The sequence below is a fragment of the Gopherus flavomarginatus genome, chromosome 3, assembly GCF_025201925.1.
Source record: "Gopherus flavomarginatus isolate rGopFla2 chromosome 3, rGopFla2.mat.asm, whole genome shotgun sequence".
Lineage (NCBI taxonomy): Eukaryota > Metazoa > Chordata > Testudines > Testudinidae > Gopherus > Gopherus flavomarginatus.
In genome coordinates this window covers 99721324-99742575 of record NC_066619.1, presented here as the reverse complement: position 1 = coordinate 99742575, position 21252 = coordinate 99721324, and the positions used below count along the sequence as shown (strand labels likewise).

Sequence of the window (21252 nt, the reverse complement as noted above, 5' to 3'; positions counted from 1 at the left end):
CTGGATATGAGGTTAAAAATGACAAAAGGACACAAAATGGTTATCTGATTTAAAAAAAAATCACAGTATGAAACACCAAGTGTCTCAGACATCATAGTTGTGCTATGGCACATCTTGTTTGTGGGTTCAGAAACATGTCAGTCAAGACTATTAAACGGGACATACAGGAGAATTTCTTAGTCCATGTACCAGTTCTGGTCTACTGGAAAAGTAACACTATGTCTTACACATGCAACTGATTGATTCCTCAGGGCCTTGTTATGTTTGACTGTGCAGAAGTGTTTCTCTAGATTGTATCAAGGAACTATTCCAGCCTTAGGGCCTGATCTTTGCAAAAACTCATGTAAGTAGCTGTACACATGCGAGTAGTCCCACTGACTTCAATGGGATTTGTCATTTACATGAAGTTACTCATATGAGTAAATTCTTTCAGGATCAGGGCCTAACATTTCAAAATCTCTTTTATTTGCTCCTTATCAGTTTGATCTTCCATAGCAGTGCATAATTGGCCTCAGTCGTGCAATGTGTAAAGGTCTTATTTATGGTCTTTCAAAGATTCCACTTCACACATTTGCTTAGTGAAGCTGAAAATCCCTTTGGGGCACCCTTACAGTTCGAGAAGCAAACAGTTCAATCTCTACCTTCCCAGTTTCCAACATTCCCTTTTCAGGATCTGCATACAGAGATCTTATTTTGTATTTCAGATCTAAACTAAAACACATTAATTACTTTCATGTCAGCAGGGTTGGGCTGGTATTTTCCATGACTGTGGGGCTTTTGAAAGGGTTTCTGTAGGTCATGACCATTTCTCCTCCAAACAAACCCCATACTTGTTTACAAAAAAATACACATGCTTAACAATTGTATACTGCTTACTCTTTTCTGCTATGGAATATATTCCTCAGTGAATGACTTAAGAAGTAGAATTCATTTCTCAATAGAGAGAACGAACCTATTTGGTGTGGCAAGAGGGGTTCTTGAGCACTATGATAATTGCTGTTTCATTTCAAATTCCAGCAATCATGGAATTGCAGAGCACTGACCTTGTGAACTTTCATTGTAAAAACTTGCCATAAATCAAATATTTCCATGTACCAATTGATGGTTCAGATAGTGTGGGGACTGAAGGGTGAGGGTTTTATTGGCCTCCGTTATTTTTTTTTCCCACTTTCTTTTTAGATCTTTATTTCAGAGCCAGGAAAGTTCAGCCAAAAGGTGAAGGTGTGGATTTATGAGTACTGGAACTTCACTGATTCCATAGCTATCATCCTGTTTGTAATTGGTTTTGGCTTACGCTGGGCTGACCCTCCTGTTCGAACAGTAGGAAGGCTAATTTACTGCTTGGATATAATATTTTGGTATGCTCGGCTTCTTGACTTCTTTGCTGTAAATCAACATGCAGGCCCATATCTGATGATGATTGGGAAAATGGTGAGTATTTGACTGCAGGGTAGCATTTTTGCTCTTATGACACCTAATATGATGAACGAGTAAAGTTCAGAAATGGACACAAAAGGGAGCGGTGGCCAGACTAGAGCGGGACTAATAATTCATAAGTATTTTACCAACAAATTGTGCCTCTCTTTCTGATGGTAAGTTGTCCATGATCAGAGCACAGTTTTTGCTAATTTGTTCATTAACTGAATTTATCCACAGAAGTCATTTTCTCTTGGTTCCTTAGAGAAAGGCTGCATTTTAGCTGAGCTTTCTGATAAACAGTGAGGAAAAAACAAACAAACAAACAAATCCTCTCTAGCTGTGTCAGACAGTGAGTTAGTACCTTGGAAAAAGAACAGGAGTACTTGTGGCACCTTAGAGACTAACAAATTTATTTGAGCATAAGCTTTCGTGGGCTACAGCCCACTTCTTCGGATGCATAGAATGGAACATATACTGAGGAGATATATATACACATACAGAGAGCATGAAAAGGTTGGTACGCTGCTTTGGCGTACCTGCCGCTGAATTGCCACTGAATCCACAGGACTGTGGGACTCCCACAGGCATGCCACCAAAGGCAGTCTGACTGCCCTCCTCACAGGAATGGCCAGGCCACCCCCCCCAACCCCGGTGTCTTGCCGCCCCAGGCACGTGCTTGGAGCATTGGTGCCTGGAGCCGCCACTGCCACTTACACATTCTAAGAAGGACTTGAGTGATCGGTAGGCCTCATACTGGCTCTCTGAAGTGGCATGAATTTCACCTCTAGGGGATAATAAGGCCAAGCCAATTTATGGAAATAAAACCTGGACTTCCCTCTCCTGAAGAAATGATATTACATAAAAACATAAGAACGCACATATTGGGTCAGACTAAAGGTCCATCTAGCCCAGTATCCTGTCTTCTGACAGTGGCCGATGCTAGGTGCTCCAGAGGGAATGAGCAGAACAGGTAATCATCAAGTGATTCATCCCCTGTTGCCCATTCCCAGCTTCTGGCAACAGAGGCTAGGGACACCATCCCTGCCCATCCTGGCTAATAGCCATTGATGGACCTACCCTCCATGAATTTATCTAGTTCTTTTTTTAACCCCATTGTAGGCTTGGTCTTCACAACGTCTTCTAGCAAGGAGTTCCACAGGTTGATTGTGTGCTGTGTGAAGAAATATTTCCTTTTGTTTTAAACCTGCTGCCTATTAATTTTTTATTTAGTGACCCCTAGTTCTTACGTTACGAGAAGGAGTAAATAGCACTTCCTTATTTACTTTCTGCAGTCTAGGGCTGTCAATTTTGATTGGCTGTATTCTTGAAGATTTCATCACATGACATAATCTTTAATAAAAGATTAATTTTTAATTCCTGGAGACTTCAGGCCAATCCTGGAGGGTTGGCAACTGTATTCTCCATACCAGTCATAATTTTAGAGACCTCTATCATATTCTGTCTTAGGCATCTCTTTTCCAAACTGAAAAGTCCCTGTCTTATTAATCTCTTCTCAGATGGAAGCAGTTCCAGACCCCTAATAATTTTTTTTGCCCCTTTCTGTACACTTTCCAATTCCAATATCTCTTTTTTGAGATGGTCCGACCACATCTGCATGCAATATTCAAGATGTGGTCATGCCATAGATTTATATAGAGACAATATGATATTTTCTGTGTTATTATCTATCCTTTTCTTAATGATTCCCAACATTTTGTTACCCTTTTTGGCGGCTGTTGCATATTGAGTGGATATTTTCAGGGGACTATCCACAATGACTTTGAGATCTTTTTCTTGAGTGGTAACAGCTAATTTAGACCCCATCATTTTATATGTACAGTTGGGATTATGTTTTCCAATGTGCATTACTTTGCATTTATCAACACTGAATTTCATCTGCCATTTTGTTGCCCCATCACACAGTTTTGTGAGATCCCTTTATAACTCTTCACAGTCTACTTTGGACTTAACTATCTTGAGTAGTTTTGTATCATCTTCAAATTTTGCCACTTCCCTGTTTACCTCTTTTTCCATATTGTTCCTGAGTATGTTGAATATGAATAGTCCCAGTACAGACTCCTGGGGAACACCACTATTTACTTCTCTCCATTCTGAAAACTGACCATTTATTCCTATCCTTTGCTTACTATCTTTTAACCAGACACTGGTCCAGGAGAGGACCTTCCCTCTTATCCCATGACAGCTTACTTTGCTTAAGAGCCTCTCGTGAGAGACCTTGTCAAAGGCTTTTTGAAAATCTAAGTACACTATATCCACTGGATCACACTTGTCCATACTTGTTGACCCCCTCAAAAATTCTAGTAAATTAGTGAGGCACGATTTCCCTTTACAAAACCATGTTGACTCTTCCCCAACAAATAATGTACACCTATGTGTCTAACAATTCCGTTCTTTACTATAGTTTCAACCAGTTTGCCTGGTACCAAAGTCAGGCTTACAGGCCTATAATTACCAAGATCACCTCTGGAGCCTTTTTAAAAAATTGATGTCACATTAGCTATCCTCCAGTCATCTGTACAGAAGCTGATTAAAATGATAGCTTATATACCACAGTTAGTAGCTCTGCAATTTCACATTTGAATTCCTTCAGAACTCTTGGGTGAATACCATCTGGTCCTGGTGACTTATTATTGTTTAGTTTATCAATTTATTCCATAACCTCCTCTAATAACACCTCAATCTGGGACAGTTCCTCAGATTTATCACCTAAAAAGAATGGCTCAGGTTTGGGAATCTCCCTCTCATCCTCAGCCATAAAGACCAATGCAAAGAATTCATTTAGTTTTCATTTATTATTATTTAAATACATATATGTGAAAGCTGTGATTTGTACTTCCACTCAGAGTGAATATCACTATTTTAATACAGCTATCTGTATTTCATTTTTCCACGCAGACAGCAAATATGTTCTATATTGTGATTATGATGGCAATAGTGTTGCTGAGTTTTGGGGTATCACGAAAGGCGATCCTTTCTCCAGAAGAGCCTCCCTCCTGGACTCTTGCTCGAGATATTGTATTCCAACCCTATTGGATGATGTTTGGTGAGGTCTATGCTGGAGAAATAGATGGTAAGTGATCTTGATGGGACTACTAATGTGCTTAAAGTTAAGTATGTGCTTAAGTGCTATGCTGGATTTGGGCCATACAGCTTGGGCAAACTATAAAGTCCATACTTCCTCAAAGCATGTTGGTTTCAGTGGTGCATCTTATGTTATCTGGCTATACCATGTGTGATCAGAAAGGAGAATATTCCCTTTAGGATCTTTGTTAAATCAGCTTTAGAGCCTCTCATTTAACCTTGAAATGAAGTCACAAAGCCCATGACAGAGCATGTGGGAGCTAGTGACAAAGCATTTTTCATTCAGGAGAACCTGCTTTGGAATGAATTTCTGGAGGAGATTGAGTCAATCCAAAGTCTGAGTATCTTGAATAAATACTGCAGAGCCTTTTCACCACAGCAAGAATTACACTCAAAACATCAACCCCCTCATCTACCCAAACAGCCCCCCACAAAAACCTGTAACAAACAAACGTTTGTTGATTTGTGATTTGAAGAGATCTAAGATTTTTCTTAAAAACAAAGGGAAAACTGCTCAGTTGGTATAAATTAGCACAGATCCTCTAAAGTCACTAGGGTTTCCTTGATTTACACCAGATGAGATCTGACCTTCTAGAATGAAACACGTATTAACTATTAACCTACCGTGGCTGTGCTGATTTATGTGATAACTGTGGTTTTCATTTCCTTTCTGTGAAGCTTGTGAATTAAATGAAGACTGCCCTCCTGGGTCCTTCCTGACGCCATTCCTCCAAGCTGTATACCTCTTTGTACAGTACATCATCATGGTCAACTTGCTGATTGCTTTCTTTAAGTAGGTACCAATGATATGTTGTTGAAAAACCAAACCAGTGGCTATGTTACAGATATTTCTACAGGAGGCGCCAACAAATGTCCCCCCCTTTAGACTATGATAAACCCCTAACTTCCAGGGTGTACTTGTGCTTGTAGACAGGTGGAGGTTTCTGTCATCTTGGTGCAGTCTAATCCACCCTAAATAAAAAATGCGGATTTTAATAATTATTTTTAAGAATCATAGGGTAAATCATATCTGGCATCCTTTGCATCCAGAGATGGGAAGTGCCATCAAAGACAGAGTAATCACCTCAATTTCTCTTCCAGTTTGGTGGTGGAATTTTAATAAGAGGCTTCCTGGAGAGCCCTCCATTGCACTGAGGTCAGTTTCTCCTGATAGTTAATGCAAAAGAGAAATACAGTGAAGAACAATCCAAACCTTCTAAACAGTTTAGTTTTTTTTTTATTCTATAGTTTCAATTTTTCAGTGGAGAAATTCTTTCAAATCTATTCTGAGCCATAGATTAAAAAAAAATCAACTTGAAGAAATGCAATAATTAGAGTTCAAGGCAATTGAATGATCAACATCCATCTTTGTTTCCATTCCCAAACAGAAATTCCTGTGCTGAAATTGTGTCAAGGCATGGATTTCTTTTTCATATATAGCTGTGACACTGCAGTGTGAATTATTTCTATATTTAAATCTTCAATAGCAACGATGTGCTAAACCCAACATTTCTTCAGTTTGGTTTCTTTCTCATTGGACAAAAATTGGTTATCCTCAGTACAGACTTAGCAGTACATCTAATTATTCTCTCAAAAACAGAACTGGTGTTGTTGTTATGATTCACTTTTGGGTCTTCAAGAGCCAAGTGCAAAAAGGAAGTTATAAATAGATTGAAATGAAAGCTGTGCCTCAAGACTGAAGGTCGCTTTCCAGAGCATTGGTCTGTTGTTGTACAATAAACTGTTTGATGTTTTTTCAGTGCCCACTTTAGCAGTGATACTGACTCCAAAGAACCCTTTGCAGGAAAGCCTTTTGAACTGCTGCTGTCTGCTGTAGGGTGTTGGTGGAAGGAGACATGGAAAGGGAAGTGGAGGAACCGGTACTGAAGAACAATTTCCATTCTGCAGCATTGTTTTGTTACAACCATTACCTTAGCTGCTAGTCCTGATTATGACATTTAATCCAGTTCAGATATTGAGGCAATGTTAAATTCTTGAGATTATTTGACAAGGAGGAAGGAACTTGAAACACTCTGGTTGAGATTTTCAAAGCCACCTCAGTGGGTATGATGCACAATTCCCATTAATTTTAATGGGAATTGGATGTCCAAATCTGTGAGGCAGCTTTGAAAATGTCAGCCTTTGTGTGTTGTCTGCCTCTACCTGCTGCTGCTTTGTTAAATTAAAGTTGCTAAACTGATTTACCTCATTTTATAATTGGGCCCTTTGTTTCAATAGTGCAATGTATCTGGAAACAGGCATCTTGTGTTATCATGCGTTCCTCACATGAAGCTCTCTCTTTCTCCCCCTCTCTGTTTTACAGTAATGTTTATTATGATATGAAATCCATATCAAACAAGCTCTGGAAATACAACCGTTACCGCTACATCATGACGTATTATGAGAAGCCATGGCTGCCACCACCTTTCATCATTCTGAGCCACATTGGCCTCCTCATAAACCACATCTGCCACCATCGTCCCCCAAATGAGCTGGATCAAGAGGAAGGCGATGTTGGACTAAGTAAGCAAAGGGCAAGTTTTCCAGGCCTTCTGCTTGGGGGCCTACAGGAATCCCTAAGCGATCAGGGATGTTTTGCTAGCCTTGATAGAGGGCTTGATAGTGAAAGGGACACTTGTTGAGGTTTGTACTGTAAGACCTAATTTGGCTATCAGCCCAGACCAGAAAGAGGTTGTGTCTCCACCTGCCCTGCAACTCTGAGTGCCTTAAATGCTATGCTGCTGTGCCTCACAGCCCTGATGCTAACAGCCCACATACAAGTATGCAGGTCACACCCTGGCTTCCACCATCCAGTTACTTTTTTCAGAGTAAGCCCAACACCACCCCAGTTCTGAATTTCCCCCATATCATCTGCTGGTGTGACAATCTGCTGAGGTTCCCAGAATTGTGTCTTACAGTGTTACCCCTTTTGCCTGAGCAAGTGAGATTTTTTGGTACTGATAACTTTTGTGGCAATTCCCTGATTCTACCAGTCCAAACCTTTCCTTGCTGGCAATGGTCAGTGAACTCCAACTCCCGAATCTCCCAGTGCTGACCAGTCCTCTCCTGGAACATTGACAGACATTATTAAGTTCCTTGCTCCTTTAAGGAGACAATACACAACAGCTCACTAATTTAACTGGGGTTTGACAACACTCTTATTTCAATCACAACATTGAAATGGTTTATAGTAAAATAAAACTAAGTTTATTTAATAAAAGGACATGGGAGTAGGTGATACCAAATATAAGGAATAAAGGTAGACTGGGTTACAAGCAAACAAAAGTAAAAATACACTTATAAGATTAAAAATTAATTTCAGGAAGTTACAATCTTTGCCTCACCTATATATGGTTCCCAAAGACTTCAACCCTCTTGGTTGAAGGATCAAATGTTCTGTGTTTTCAAGAGCTCTGGACCCTTGAATCCCTCAAGTGAAAGACAACTCAAATGTCTTTTTGCTCCATCATATCACCCCAAAGTTCATTGTCTCTGTTTCAAGGGCCAGGAAGGCTTCCTGCTATTCTTTCCTTCCTCTGGACATCCCACCCCCCTGCTGATTCATGTGTGTTAGGGTAGCCTCTGACACCTTATTCACTCAGGGGTATGTTAGGATGGCTTCTGAGACCATATCCAATTGGTAGCTCCTGAGACCTTATCCACTCGTTTCCCAAGACCTCAGCTCAACTCCAAACCCCTCAGAGGTTCATTTATTAGCATACAGTCAAACTATATGGAGCTGATAAGTTTCGTGTGGGGATGGGTACAGTGTATACCACGCATAGAGAGTATAAAATTATTAATCAGCTTATATGCACATTCTGAAACAAACTGCCACATGTGCCTTCTATTCTATATTGTATCACACGCTCTGTAACTGGTTCATTAGTTTCTGGGAAACAATCTCGACACAGATCACAAGCTGTTCGTACACCTCACGTATGCTATCTCTTGCTTATTGCCCTACTATCTCTTTTCTACTAGCTACATATTTTACATATTTACAAAGCTACCGTGAATGCATACTTTGTTCATTGTTGCACGCCCTTGCTCAGAATAAATCTACAGTCCACACTTTTTTTCTTTTGTAGATACAACTTTTTCAGTTTAATCATATTTTTCTCTTTTTGTTTGTTTTTAAGATGTGTTACTCAGCAGCATATTCCTAGGACCATAATGGTGGCTATTAATTGTATACACATTAGCAACAAACTTACTGTCTGAACCATGGCTTGGAGGCTAACCTCCTCTAGGATAGCTCTCCATAGCTTAACTGTTTTTGCAATGCTGGTATAACCATCTCACTGCTTTGTTTGGATATGAGTTGGGTGATGGGTACCAGCTGTTCCAAAGTGCATTCTGCTAAACCCTGATTTTATTTCTGCTATTTCCTGAACCAAATGAATTGCAAGTTTATTACTCTACATACCACATGCAATGGCCTTGAACATATTATCATCATGATCAGCAGTTCTGTCCATTACATTTTTAAGATCCAGGTTTAAGAGAGGATTCCCAAACTTGGTTACTACTTTTAAAACATCCTTTTGCCTATATTTCAGTTACATTATTAAAAAAAAAAAGATAGGAGATATAAGATTTGTATCATCACAGGAAATTAAGGTGTGAAACAGAACATAGGCCAATTAAAATAACAGTGCTTGGGCCCATGCTGGAAGTGGTCCCCTTCAGCCACTACACACTACTTGCCATTCCCAGTATACATAGTATTTGTTTCACCAACTTCCCAGCATCCCAGCTATACTGTGCAATTTGCAGACTGTTTCACCACAGTGAACCCATGCGCCGGCAACTCTGTCTGTAAGACATTACACATCCACACGTAAATGTGCCCCAGATGAAAACAGCAATACAAGTCTGGGGCTTTGCAAATGTAGTCACTGCCAACAACTTAGGATGGAAGAGTAATCTAGTGAATAAGGCACGGGGCTGAGACTGAGAACTCCTGGGTTCAATACCAAGTTGAGCCACAGACTTCCTGCATGATCTTGAACAAGTTCCTGCCTAGGTAGTTTCCTGCCCACATCCAAAATATCCTCTTTAAATTAGACACCAATGTTGATGTTGCTTAGCTCCAGGATGCTCTACTCCACAGTAATGGACAACTTTATGCTTTTTGGAATACAGTGCATTGCAGTATGCATTCTTTATGCTTATAATGGGGTGTTTCACAAACACATCCCAGGTTATTGCTAATCTGTGCTTGCTGTGCTGAAGATGTATACCTAAAGATATCAGTCATGATCAGAACTGATAACTGACTCCATATTCAGGATTAACTAGTCAGAGTTTGACCACTTCACTGCTAGTCCTTGTTTCAGCTCCTGTGCTGTGGAAGGATGCAGCATCGTTCCTTTGAAGTAGTAATGTTCCTCTGGAATATTTGCATGCCAGAAGTGAGTAAACTGGCACATGGGCAGGACCGGCACTAGGGTTTCTCGCGCCCTAGGCGCACGGCCATTTCGCCGTCCCCCGCGCTGATCCTGCGGCTGGAGGTCCTTTGGTCCGTGGTTCCGATGGAGCTGCCACAGGCTCAACCAGAGCCGCCGGCCGCCCCCCTGGCCACCCCCCGAATAATCCTGGCACCCTAGGCGATTGCCTAGGCTGCCTAAATGATAGTGCCGGCCCTGCACATGGGATAGCTTGTTTGTAGGGCACAGAAAACCTAAAAGAGCTGTTTAGCTCACTTAAAGGTTCTTTGAATAGAGAGGCTATTGACTTGGCTTCACACATTTTTTTCAGATAGTTATTTCAGGTATTTGAATTGGCTTACAAACCAAAACTATATCCAAAACAGCTTGGCAAGTTTTTTCTGCATCAAGTTAAAGTTCTGTGGATCATTGTCTACCCAGGACATAGGGAAACAGTGCCACCCAGTGGAAAATGAATGCATATACAAAGGCATGGTAAGTGGAATCATCCAGACAAGTGCAGAAAGATCATGGGAAGGACCTATTAGATTACTGAGTACAGCCCATTGCAAAGAAGAATATAATATTCCAATAGAGGATGTACCATGTATTACAAAGACACAATAAAATCTTTTAATGTCAACCGTTGCTAACCATTGCCTCACAGTTTCTGCACAATTACCACAAAGTAGTGGGAAACTATGGTATCTCAGAAACCACTATGTGGTAACTGCTGACAAATGCTATCCATTGCACTATAGTTGCTAAAGACAATGGCAAAAGAGAATTTGAAGACCAAATGAAAGGAATTTAGGTCTATTTTTTAAAGAAAATGTTTGCCAAATACATTGTGAGAACGGAGATATTACAGTTCCCAAATCTGAGAATCCCAATACATGAAGAAACATATCTCTGGAGCCTTGAAATCCACTTTGAAGTTTCTGGAAAAAAATGAATTTGGAAGATGTGGAGAAGAAAACAGTGAAATATCCTCAAGAGAAGTTCTCCGGAGACTGACTAATTGCTTGATATAGTTTACATGTTTTAGCAGTAGCTTAGACTTGAGCAATTTTGTGAAAAAATCTTTTATTGGTCTACTGTAAGAATAGTCTCAAAGCATGCCAAGCTTGTTACATGTATCTGGAGTTGTACATATTGCAATATCCCTTGGTTAATATTTGTATACATATGAATGTTTGAAAGCAATTGAGTGAAAAATAACTCCATGACCACTTATCACACTGAATGTTTGAAAGAGCCCTGGTTGCTATAGCTGGTGTAAGTTCTCTTTAGAATGTTTTGAGACAAGGTAGAGCAGTCATATGAAAGAAGAGCCTCATAAGTAAGTCATATAGTGGAAAGTATTGGGTATTAGGTATAACTATATAAACATAGTGCATGAAAATACTGGAGAGAAAAAGTATCTTTGAGATGAGTTATTTGGCTGTGCATTTTCAAATCTATTTATAAAATGAGTCAACATACAAGAGGGTTTATATCAGCTGCCCTTTCTTGCTTTGGATTGAGAAAGATGCTATAAAGCACATATATGCATGTTTGGAATGTACACACATCACTAGTTTCCATATATAAGCACAGTTTCAAGAAATTAAAGGAAATATATTTTAACAGTTACTTTCTTTTTTAGTAAAGTAGGACAAATGAATTTCTCTGTCAATATGTTTGGTACCAGCTATCATCTTACTTGTTTAGAACTCTACCTGAGCGATGAGGACTTAAAGAAACTTCATGAGTTTGAGGAGCAGTGTGTGGAGAGGTACTTTCATGAAAAGAATGAAAGCTTGAATTCCAGTGACAGCGAAAGGATCCGTGTAACATCAGAAAGGTATGAGGGGTTTGCTGCTGCTGAAACCTACCTAGAATGGGTATAAAAGATTGTTGGCTAACTAATGTTTTGAGTACAAAGTGTGGTTGCTCCAATATGTGTGTGCAGGGAAAGAGGAAAGGGCTTATATAACCCTTTCTCCCACCCTGCATCCATAATGTATCTGTTTAAACTAAGTGCAAAGCGTGACTGGTTAATGGTTCTGGCAGAAATGCACTCCCACATGTATGCAGTACATGAGCAATTGAGGGTGTAGCTTGGGAATCACACCATTTTATCTTTGCAAACTATGTACCACTAAGAGGATGGTAGCAGGGTTGAGCGTGCGTAACCCATTTTTATTTGCAGGTTTATTAATTACCAGTGATAAGCATTCTTCTCACAGTGACCCTAGATGATGTATACCTATCATTCATGATATGGAGGCCTAATAGCTACAGCCCATATGGAATTACCTTTGTTATACTTTTGGCTACACTTCCTCCCTCTAGTCATAACATGTCAAAGGTGTGCTAGTTGAGACTTACAAAAGCACAAGTGCTGACCTAACTCAGCTTCCTCATTCCCCAAAATGCCTATTGACTTCAATGGGAGCAGAGTTAGACCAATGATGAGTGCTTTTGAAAATCTCGTACAAAGTGTCACCATTGAGTTATTAGCATAAATTTATTTTGCCTAGTGAAATGTAGCCCACTTAACACATTACCTATTCATGGACTTCATTTTCCACATACCAAACCAAAATGCATAAAAGAAACTGAATGAGTCTTGTTTAAAAAAAAAAAAAAGCCAATAAAAAGATAGATTTGTCCATATAGCAAATTTCTATTTATACCAGGAAGATCTGAGTTAATTGAAAACTGAACTGATAAACAATAGATCAGTTAAATTAAAATGTATTTAGCAGAATAGAAAGAATCCCTCTTAAAAGAATACTGCTTAGATGAATAAAAATTTTGGATGATCACGGTTTCTTTGAAGCATGATTTCTGTTCAGCACAGCTGCTGATTTAGATTCTTGGAGGTTTCCAGAAACACTGCATCCTTTAGATACCTTGCTGCTAATAGAATGCAGTTCCTCTTGTGTACTGCCTACCTCTAGTTTAATGCCTTTGTACATTGGTGGGATGACATATGGAGAGATTATATGATCTAATCTATCTATAGCTAAAACTAAGAAAATCATTTAGTTAAAATTAATTTATTTGATAATTTCAGGTTGGGAACTTCTCACAATGTACGTTAGGGGTTTGAAGGTCTTAAAATACTTTGCTTGACTGGCAGATTAAGTCTACAGAGAAAGTAAAAGGTAGCATTCAGATGTATAAAATATGAACCAAGGTGGCAAATAGATCCTTTGAAAAAAGTTCTTTTCCCACCAGGCTTTTATATGTGAGATATGAAAAAAACTAATCTGTAGTCCTGTGAGCTCTTTTAGAGGTGTGTTGTTGTTTTTTTTCACAAGAAAGAAAGAGACCTCCAAAGACTCACAAGCAATTTACCCATTTTTCCAGTTCTCTCTTGTTCTCCATGATCATTAGCTTTGTGCCAGGGAGTGGTGGTTAATTTGATAAAGTAGATTTACCCCCCAGGGAAAAACCAGTGTAAAATTCATTTTAGGCTTTCTAGCTTTTAGCCCAGTAATTCTGAATGTAGATCATGAATCAGGTGAGTTTTATTATCAGATGGAGGTGTTTATGAAGATGGAAACCATGGTAGAAAAATAGGAGTGGATTGTTTTAATTAGAGAATGGTAAAGATTTTCTGTGTGTTAATGTTTTCATTCATCATTTTGAATAAAGAAATAAAATAATACAAAGATTTCTGCTTTATTTTTTTAATATGGGTGTGTTTCCCCCTAGAGTGGAGGAGATGTTTTTGCTGCTGAAGGAAGTGCATGAGAAGGTGTTCTACATCAAAGACTCTTTGCTTTCCCTGGACAGCCAGCTAGGACACCTGCAGGACCTCTCTGCCTTGACTGTTGATACCCTAAAAGTCATTTCTGCTGTAGACACGTTGCAGGTAGAAGAGGCCCTGCTGGCTGAGACAAAGCACCGAGCCTGTAGGAAACTGCCACATAGCTGGAATAATGCCATGTATTCAAAGACTTTGAGCAGTTTGGAATGTTTGAATGATAAGAATTACAGCTACTACAGCATGCCTCCTTCCCTTCTAAGGAACTTGGCAAGAAGTCAATGGTCATCAGAGCTTCATAGCCATACTGTTGAAACTCAGGACTACAAGGACATGAAGATAGCAGGCATCCAGAAAAATCAAGAAATAGAAAGTGACACACCCACTTCTGGGGTATCCTCTGAGAGTAAATCAACCCCTGGATATGGACAGTTCCTCTTGGTCCCACATCAGGGAGCTGCTTCCACTGAAGAGGTCCACTTGAATTTGTCCCTTCCAAGCACTCCTGTCAAGAACAGGCGAGATGAGTTGGCAGCTAAGCAACAAAATAACCACAGTAGCACTGTATTGCTCCAAAGTTTGCAGAGTACTAATCTCACTGAAAAAAAGGCAAAAAATTGCCAAGAGACACAATGGGACTCCATTATTCAGTTACCATCTGAGAAGGATAATGAGATTGTGGTGGAGCACTCCGTGAGTCCTCAGCCATCTGCCACTGACAGGGAGACCTTAGTGCCCTCACACAACCCCAGTGAGGAAACCAGAGGTGGTTATGTGAACTGGGGGTTCTCTGAAGGGGATGAAAAAGGAATTTTATGCAGTGAGAAAAGACAGCAATCGTGCATGCATTCCACCTGTAACAGTGACTGCAACTGCACCCATGGAACTCCACAGCATGTCCAGATCAAAGCATCAAAATCCTTCTCCTACAACTCAGACAAATCAGGATATGACAGTGACACCTCAGAGCCTGAGCCCATGTGCCAGCGTAGCACCATCTTCTGGATCAACCCACTCAAGAGAGACTGGACTTTCCACAAGAGCAGCAGCTTTCAATCCTGCAAGGGAGAGAAAGTGGGGAAGACCTGCAAAACCAAAGGTAGAATATCAAAATATTATATTATGATAACATCTTTCACTGAGGTTTGGGGAACTGCATGGGGGAAAGGATGGAGACTATTCTTCAGTTTAATATTATTTATCGAACCTTCACTTTCTAATCAAATCTCTGTTGTATAATAATTTAATTTTGTTTTTCTTTACCCTCAGAGCTATCAAAATTTGCTGAGTTGATCCCGTCTGTGTGGACAGAAGCAAAACAACAGAACAGAGACAGACAATCCCAGAAGGACAAGAAAAAACAAAAAACGCTTCAGGTGCCGGTAGGTGCAGGTGTAAGCTGAATGCCATGTTCTTAATATGCCTTGGTAGCTCTTTAGTGACAATATTGTAGTAGGGGATAGTAAAATTAGCATTAACACCCACTGGGGTTTTAGCCCTGGAAAAGTACTGCAGTCATGACCAAATTGGAAAGCCCCTAAATAATTAATCCCAAATCTATTGTCTTGCTTTGTTTTTGTTTCAATTCTCTTTATTTATAATGTTTAGTGGCTCAATCCTGCACCCACTGAAGTCAGTGAGAGGTTTCCATTGACTTCAAAGGGTGCAAGATCAGGCCCTAGATCAGTTTTGTGTAGTAAAGACTCTGTCCTCACTTCCTGATTAAGGCCAGGGTTTGGAAGGGTGCACTTGAATAACGGCTGGGACAGAAGAAAGGAGCAGCTTCAATCATGCCACCAGCTGCTGACAGTCAAGATCCAAGCTTTTCTGATGGGAGCCTGCACAGAAAAAAAGAAAAGCCCCTTCTTTGCCTCTGACCCCCAGCAACCCAATGCCCCCATTCCCTGAGTCCTAGCTGCTTTTTAAGGGAATGTGGAGTGCATCAGTATTTTTTTACAAACAGATTCCTGGCATCTTTGTGAGCTGGAGATTGGTTATCCCCATTTTAGTGATGAAAAAACTGAGGCAGAGGAAGGTTTAACTCATTTACTTAATAATGGCTAATTGTGCAGCCTTACCAGAGTTATGAATAGAACTCTGAAGTGATGATTCCCATCACTAGACAGCATGATAAACAATTATATTTTAAAGATTGTGTATTAAGAAGTCACAGGACTTTCATTTTAAATATCAGATGACCAGCTTTGTAACGTTTTCTATACATGTGCAACGTGTTTTCTGTAACATGTAGCAAATACAGAATATATTTTTTCTCAATTATTGTATTTCATAGTGGCTAGAGCTGGAATCTAGGAGAGAGAAAACCCTAGGTTTCATCCTCTGCCCTGTCACTTGCCAGCTAATATTGATCAATTCTCTGTGTTTCAGTTTACCAACCTATAGTAAGGGAAGAATAATACAGTGTAACCTGAGTTATCTGAAAGACCCACAGGACACCAAAACCTTCAAGTTCCTTCCTGCTGTTCCACAAAATATTATGTATGGAATTGCTTTACCATATAAGCACTTCAGCCAGCTTTGCTTCCCTCACAGCCTCTGCTCTTCCTTGTCCCTGCACTGCCCCTGTTCAATTGTTTAGCCTTGGGCAAAGCTGATAAACCACTTCTATTACTTGAGCATCATTTTTTCTGAAGGTCGGAAATCTGAAACAGGGCACCAGGGGCATTCCAGGGATGTTTGGATAGGGGAGGTTAGGATAACTAAGGGTATGCTGTACTTGTCTTTCTCATGGAGGTATTTTGAGACACATTTCACATTGTTTGTAAAGCATTTTGAGACCTTATGCAAGTAAAAATAATTATTGTTGGTATTCCTCTTGCAATGATTCTAAGAATCACGCCACATAGGAGCTGCAGAGCTGCTTGTCTTATATTGAGTACAATTTTTTCTGTCCCATGCCAGGTGATTACAGTGGATGGTTGTCCCCAGAGCACCCATATGAGCTCAGAACCAGCAGAAAGCTGTTTCTTGGGTGAAGACAAATACAACAAGAACTGGCTAACTGTATCTAATTTCAATCAGCTAAGTATGTAACATTCTTCAGCTGATGAAGCTCAGAACTCCTGAATAAACCAGTAACAGTTCATGAGCCTAAAGTGTCATCGATCACTACCACCTCAGGAGGCAAATTATAGGGTCAGAATGTGAGCAGACACTACACACAGTCATTCACTCAAAGGAATGGGTAGACAGAAGCGTGGAGTGAGTGGAGCCTGGGATCCATCTTCCTCCAGTTTGCTGGCCACCACAGTTGATCTCTTCTAGGAGTTGGGGTAGTAACTCGCTATTGTTGTAGTACTGTAGCAGATTACTATTGCTTAGGACAAAACAGGGATTAGGGAATGGAACTGTGTCTCTGTGAGGCATGATTCCTGGCTTGGGGTATTTCTGGAGTATCACAGCATCTCACTATACAAGCACAGTCTAGCTGCTATTGGTAATTTTTGAAGAGGTTTATGGTCATAGGTATTATTATGATACTGCATACATTGGTAGGTTAGCTGGTTTTTGGTAATTTTAATCCATTTGATGTACCAACCGTCCATTTTCCATTTGCAGCATAAAGGATAATTGGCCATAAATTCTTAGATTACTCAATGTCATTGCTCAGAATACATTCTTCACTGAGAAGTAAATTTATGTCACCTGTATCTGAGTGATAAATTCTAAGTAGTGTGTCCAGTGTAGCTGTAGCCATGTTGGTCTCAGGATATTAGAGACAGAAGGTGAGTGAGGTAACATCTTTAACTTGACCAACTTCTCTTGAGAGAGACAAGCTTCTGAGCTACACAGAGCTCTTCCTCAGGTCTAGGTCAAGTTCTAAGGAATGACATTTCAGATTCTTGGAAGAGCTAGAGAATCACTGTTATACCTTATACAGACCTCATTTTAAGAGTGAGATCCTCCCACAGATCACTTTATCTCCTGACTCTGTCTCTACACAGCTCTTAGATTACGTTTTGCAGACCACCAGGAAAAGCACCATGGAGCACTGGTGCTGTACAGATCACAGTATGAGAAGGCCTGGGCTATTGGAACCTGTAGGCTAACAGTGGGAACAATCTACTTCAGTTTTGTGAAATTCCATTGTTGCTTTTATATTGTTGGCTTCTAGAGTAATACATCATACAGATATTTTATGGTGTTTATTTTACAGTAATAATGCTTTTCATTTCAGTTTTAGAAATATATTTTCTCTGATTTACTTTCTTGGTTAGGTTTGGAACGTCTCAGTTATATGCATCAGAAAATGAAAAATCAAGAAACTGGTAGGCACTCTTTGCAAATCTGTGACTCTCTGAGGCAGTCTCAAGAGGTAAGACCTGAGGATATCTCATGGGCCAAATCTTCATATTAATTATTGTGGCTTCCATAGATCTACACTGATTTTCATCAGCTGAGCTTCTGTCTAACGAGACGCCATTTGATGTGTGCAAAATTTCATTTCATGCTGGCAGGGAACATCTGTGGTAGTAAATGAATACTTAACAGCTATTAACACTTAGCAACAATTAATAAAGTAGGATATTAAACTAGTGAATCATGAAATGGGAGTGTGTGTGAAGATGATAATCAGAAAGGTGAGCATTTATTAATAATTCTCTAGGCCATTAAGCAAATACACAGTCTGATGTTGAATGTGTGAGCAGAGTTGATTAGAGAACTAAGGCAACCTTTGGCAAGTTCACCTTTAACTATTAGGTGACAATATTTATTGTATGCAAAGTGAGAGTTAAATATTTGTTCTAGTGCAAAGGTGTTTCCTACTGTATTTAGTGTGGTTTTCTTAATCTCCGTCTTCAAAAAATTATGATTTATCAGAACTGATTTGCAACCTTATGTGACGGACTGGCTAAGCGGCAGTTCTTCAGAAAAGGACCTGGGGATTACAGTGGATGAGAAGCTGGATATGAGTCAGCAGTGTGCCCTTGTTGCCAAAAAGGCTAATGGCATATTGGGTTGTATTAGTAGGAGCACTGCCAGCAGATTGAGGGAAGTGATTATTCCCCTCTGTTCAGCACTGGTGAGGCCGCATCTGGAGTATTGCATCCGGTTTTGGGCCCCCTACTATAGAAAGGATGTGGACAAATTGGAGAGAGCCCCCCCGGAAGGCAATGAAAATGATCAGGGGGCTGGGGAACATGATTTATGAGGAGAAGCTCAGGGAACTGGGCTTGTTTAGTCTGCAGAACAGAAGAGGGAGGGGGGATTTGATAACAGCCTTCAACTACCTGAAGAGGGGTTCCAAAGGAGATGGAGCTAGGCTGTTCTCAGTGGTGGCAATGAAAGTAGACTAGATAGTCAAACCTTTGTTTCTAGTCAGTTTCATGGTTTGACTTTCCTGTAGTATCAGAGTATTGTAGTTTTGAGTTCCAAACACAACAGAGCAAGTTTAAATTTAAACAAAAGATTTTTATATTGAAGAAAAAGAAATTATAGAAACATTTATACTGATCCTAGATTCTGTAAAAAATTAATTTTGGAATTAAGTCAATTGGACAATAAATCTTTAAAACAGGGCATAATCTATTTTTAAGAAATGAGCTTTCCCTGGGTCAGTGCTTCTCAGACCAATCTGTGGATCAACATTGGTCCCCAGGTCTTTCCTTATGCCTAACAAGATTAAACATTTTGAGAACAAACCAATGGATTTTGGGTGGGGAGGTGACCTGTTACCAGAGGAACTTTCATGCAAAAGGTAATCTCCTGGATTAAAACATGGGAGAACATCTGAGCTAGTTAATTTTAAAACTAGATTTAAGGTAATATTTAAAGATTAGTTTTATCTAGTTTGTCTTAAAAGCTTGTCTCTGATCTTTTTATTTGAATCCTGGTGCACTCTTTTTTTAGGGAAAGGAATTTGTCTTGGTCAGATGTTTTCAGAGGAATATTGACATATCTGACTAATACATGAGGATATCCCAAAGTTAGATTGTCCTATAGGAGCATTTTCCCTGATGTAGCTGGAAGGTTTTGCACTATTAAAGGGACTAAGAACCTTTCACTGACCAAAATGAAACATATAAAATCTAAATATCATATTGACAAACTCCAAAGTTCTTAAAAATACACCATGCTTGGTGCTTCAAACTGTTAGATGTGTGATGTGTTTTCTTTGTGTCATGGCCTTACAGGACCCATGCTCTCTCAGCTCTCTATGGTCCCTCGGAGGAAGCCTCTTCAGTTTGACAGCCTGTCTCAGGAGTCACCCTCTGGTGCAATAAGCCTTGGGCTCTACCACCTCTTGGAAAAGCAACTTTGAGCCTTTAGCATGCTTATATCTCTCTGTGAGACCCCTCAGGGAGTCCATTCACTCTGGAACCCCGGGGCCTCCACACCCTGACACAGCAATAAAACCCCGATCTCTAGATTACAGTCACTCTCAGCCAGTGTGAAAAAGAAGGGTTTATCTGAACACAGCACAGAAAGTTCTTAGGGCATCTAACATAGAAAATTTCAGCATCGTCCATCTGGGCCTGTCCAGCATCCAGGTGGGCTCAGGCTGCTCTTTGTACCAATCCAGAAGCAACTTCTTTCCAGCCAACGTCCTTATATCACCTTCCCCGAAAGCCCTTCCTTCGTCTTCTGTATTCTTTCCTGGACAACCAGATCACTTGGACCTTCTCTCTTCTGCCCTTTGTTCTCTCACTGGAAAAACCCATCTGGCTTCCAAGATGGGGTGAGCCTCCTGATCACCAGTTGCTAAGTTCCACTGTGTCCAAGCCATTGTCTGGGGTCCAGACAGCTAGGCGAGGTCTCACTTGGTCCTCTGCAACAACCAACACCCTCTCCCACCAGTTCGTTAAACATGCAGCACATGGGGAAAACTGAGACACAGTAAAAAGAACAGGAGTACTTGCGTCACCTTAGAGACTAACAAATGTATTTGAACATAAGCTTTTGTTAAGCAAATCCCCCAATTGTCGCCCCTTGCTAGTATAACACTGGGACATATTTTAAAGAACTTATCCATGAAATATTTATATTTCATTTTTCTGCTATAAAGGGAAATTCCCTAATAGTTTTTAAACTGCAAAATCCTTCCACATACACTTAGAATTTTTCCACAGTGCAGTCTGATATAGCTGGATCACTTAAATTATTCTACTATCTACCTAAATGCATGGAGATTCTATGGAAAACTGTAACCAAGACAATTTCATGTTCGAAATCAGTGTAGGTTTAATAGTGCTATGAAACCCTTAGATTTCTGTGGGACCACTCATGGTAGTCAAATTAAGTACATGTATATGTGTTTGCAGGATTGGAAGCTTTATGAGTTGCTCTGATTATGTACGTAGGACAGTGATATATAGAATGTACCCATAACATCATTTTTCTTCTTCTCAGGATTTGAGTAATAGCATGATTGGGACCACCAGGAAGAATAATCTGAGCAGGAATTCCTCGTATGTATTCCTAACTATTTTAAGATACTTGCCACATACCTACAAAAGTAGACTCTATTGTAAGCTAGTTCTGTAGATATTGCAGATTTCCATTTTAGTTCTATAGCAC

At 40.0% G+C, this 21252-nt stretch overlaps 1 protein-coding gene across 2 annotated transcripts in view; it reads left to right on the top strand.

Annotated features, from left to right (window-relative positions):
- The window catches only part of TRPM6 (transient receptor potential cation channel subfamily M member 6), a 147722-nt gene that overhangs the window by 99434 nt on the left and 27036 nt on the right, over positions 1–21252 (top strand). For both annotated transcript variants that reach the window (XM_050944118.1, XM_050944117.1), the window contains 10 exons: positions 1180–1431; positions 4336–4510; positions 5200–5314; positions 6845–7044; positions 11667–11799; positions 13662–14812; positions 14983–15095; positions 16636–16759; positions 17952–18049; positions 21085–21143. In XM_050944118.1, coding sequence (XP_050800075.1) covers positions 1180–1431; positions 4336–4510; positions 5200–5314; positions 6845–7044; positions 11667–11799; positions 13662–14812; positions 14983–15095; positions 16636–16759; positions 17952–18049; positions 21085–21143 — 2420 coding nt within the window. The remainder of the gene's footprint in view (positions 1–1179; positions 1432–4335; positions 4511–5199; positions 5315–6844; positions 7045–11666; positions 11800–13661; positions 14813–14982; positions 15096–16635; positions 16760–17951; positions 18050–21084; positions 21144–21252) is intronic.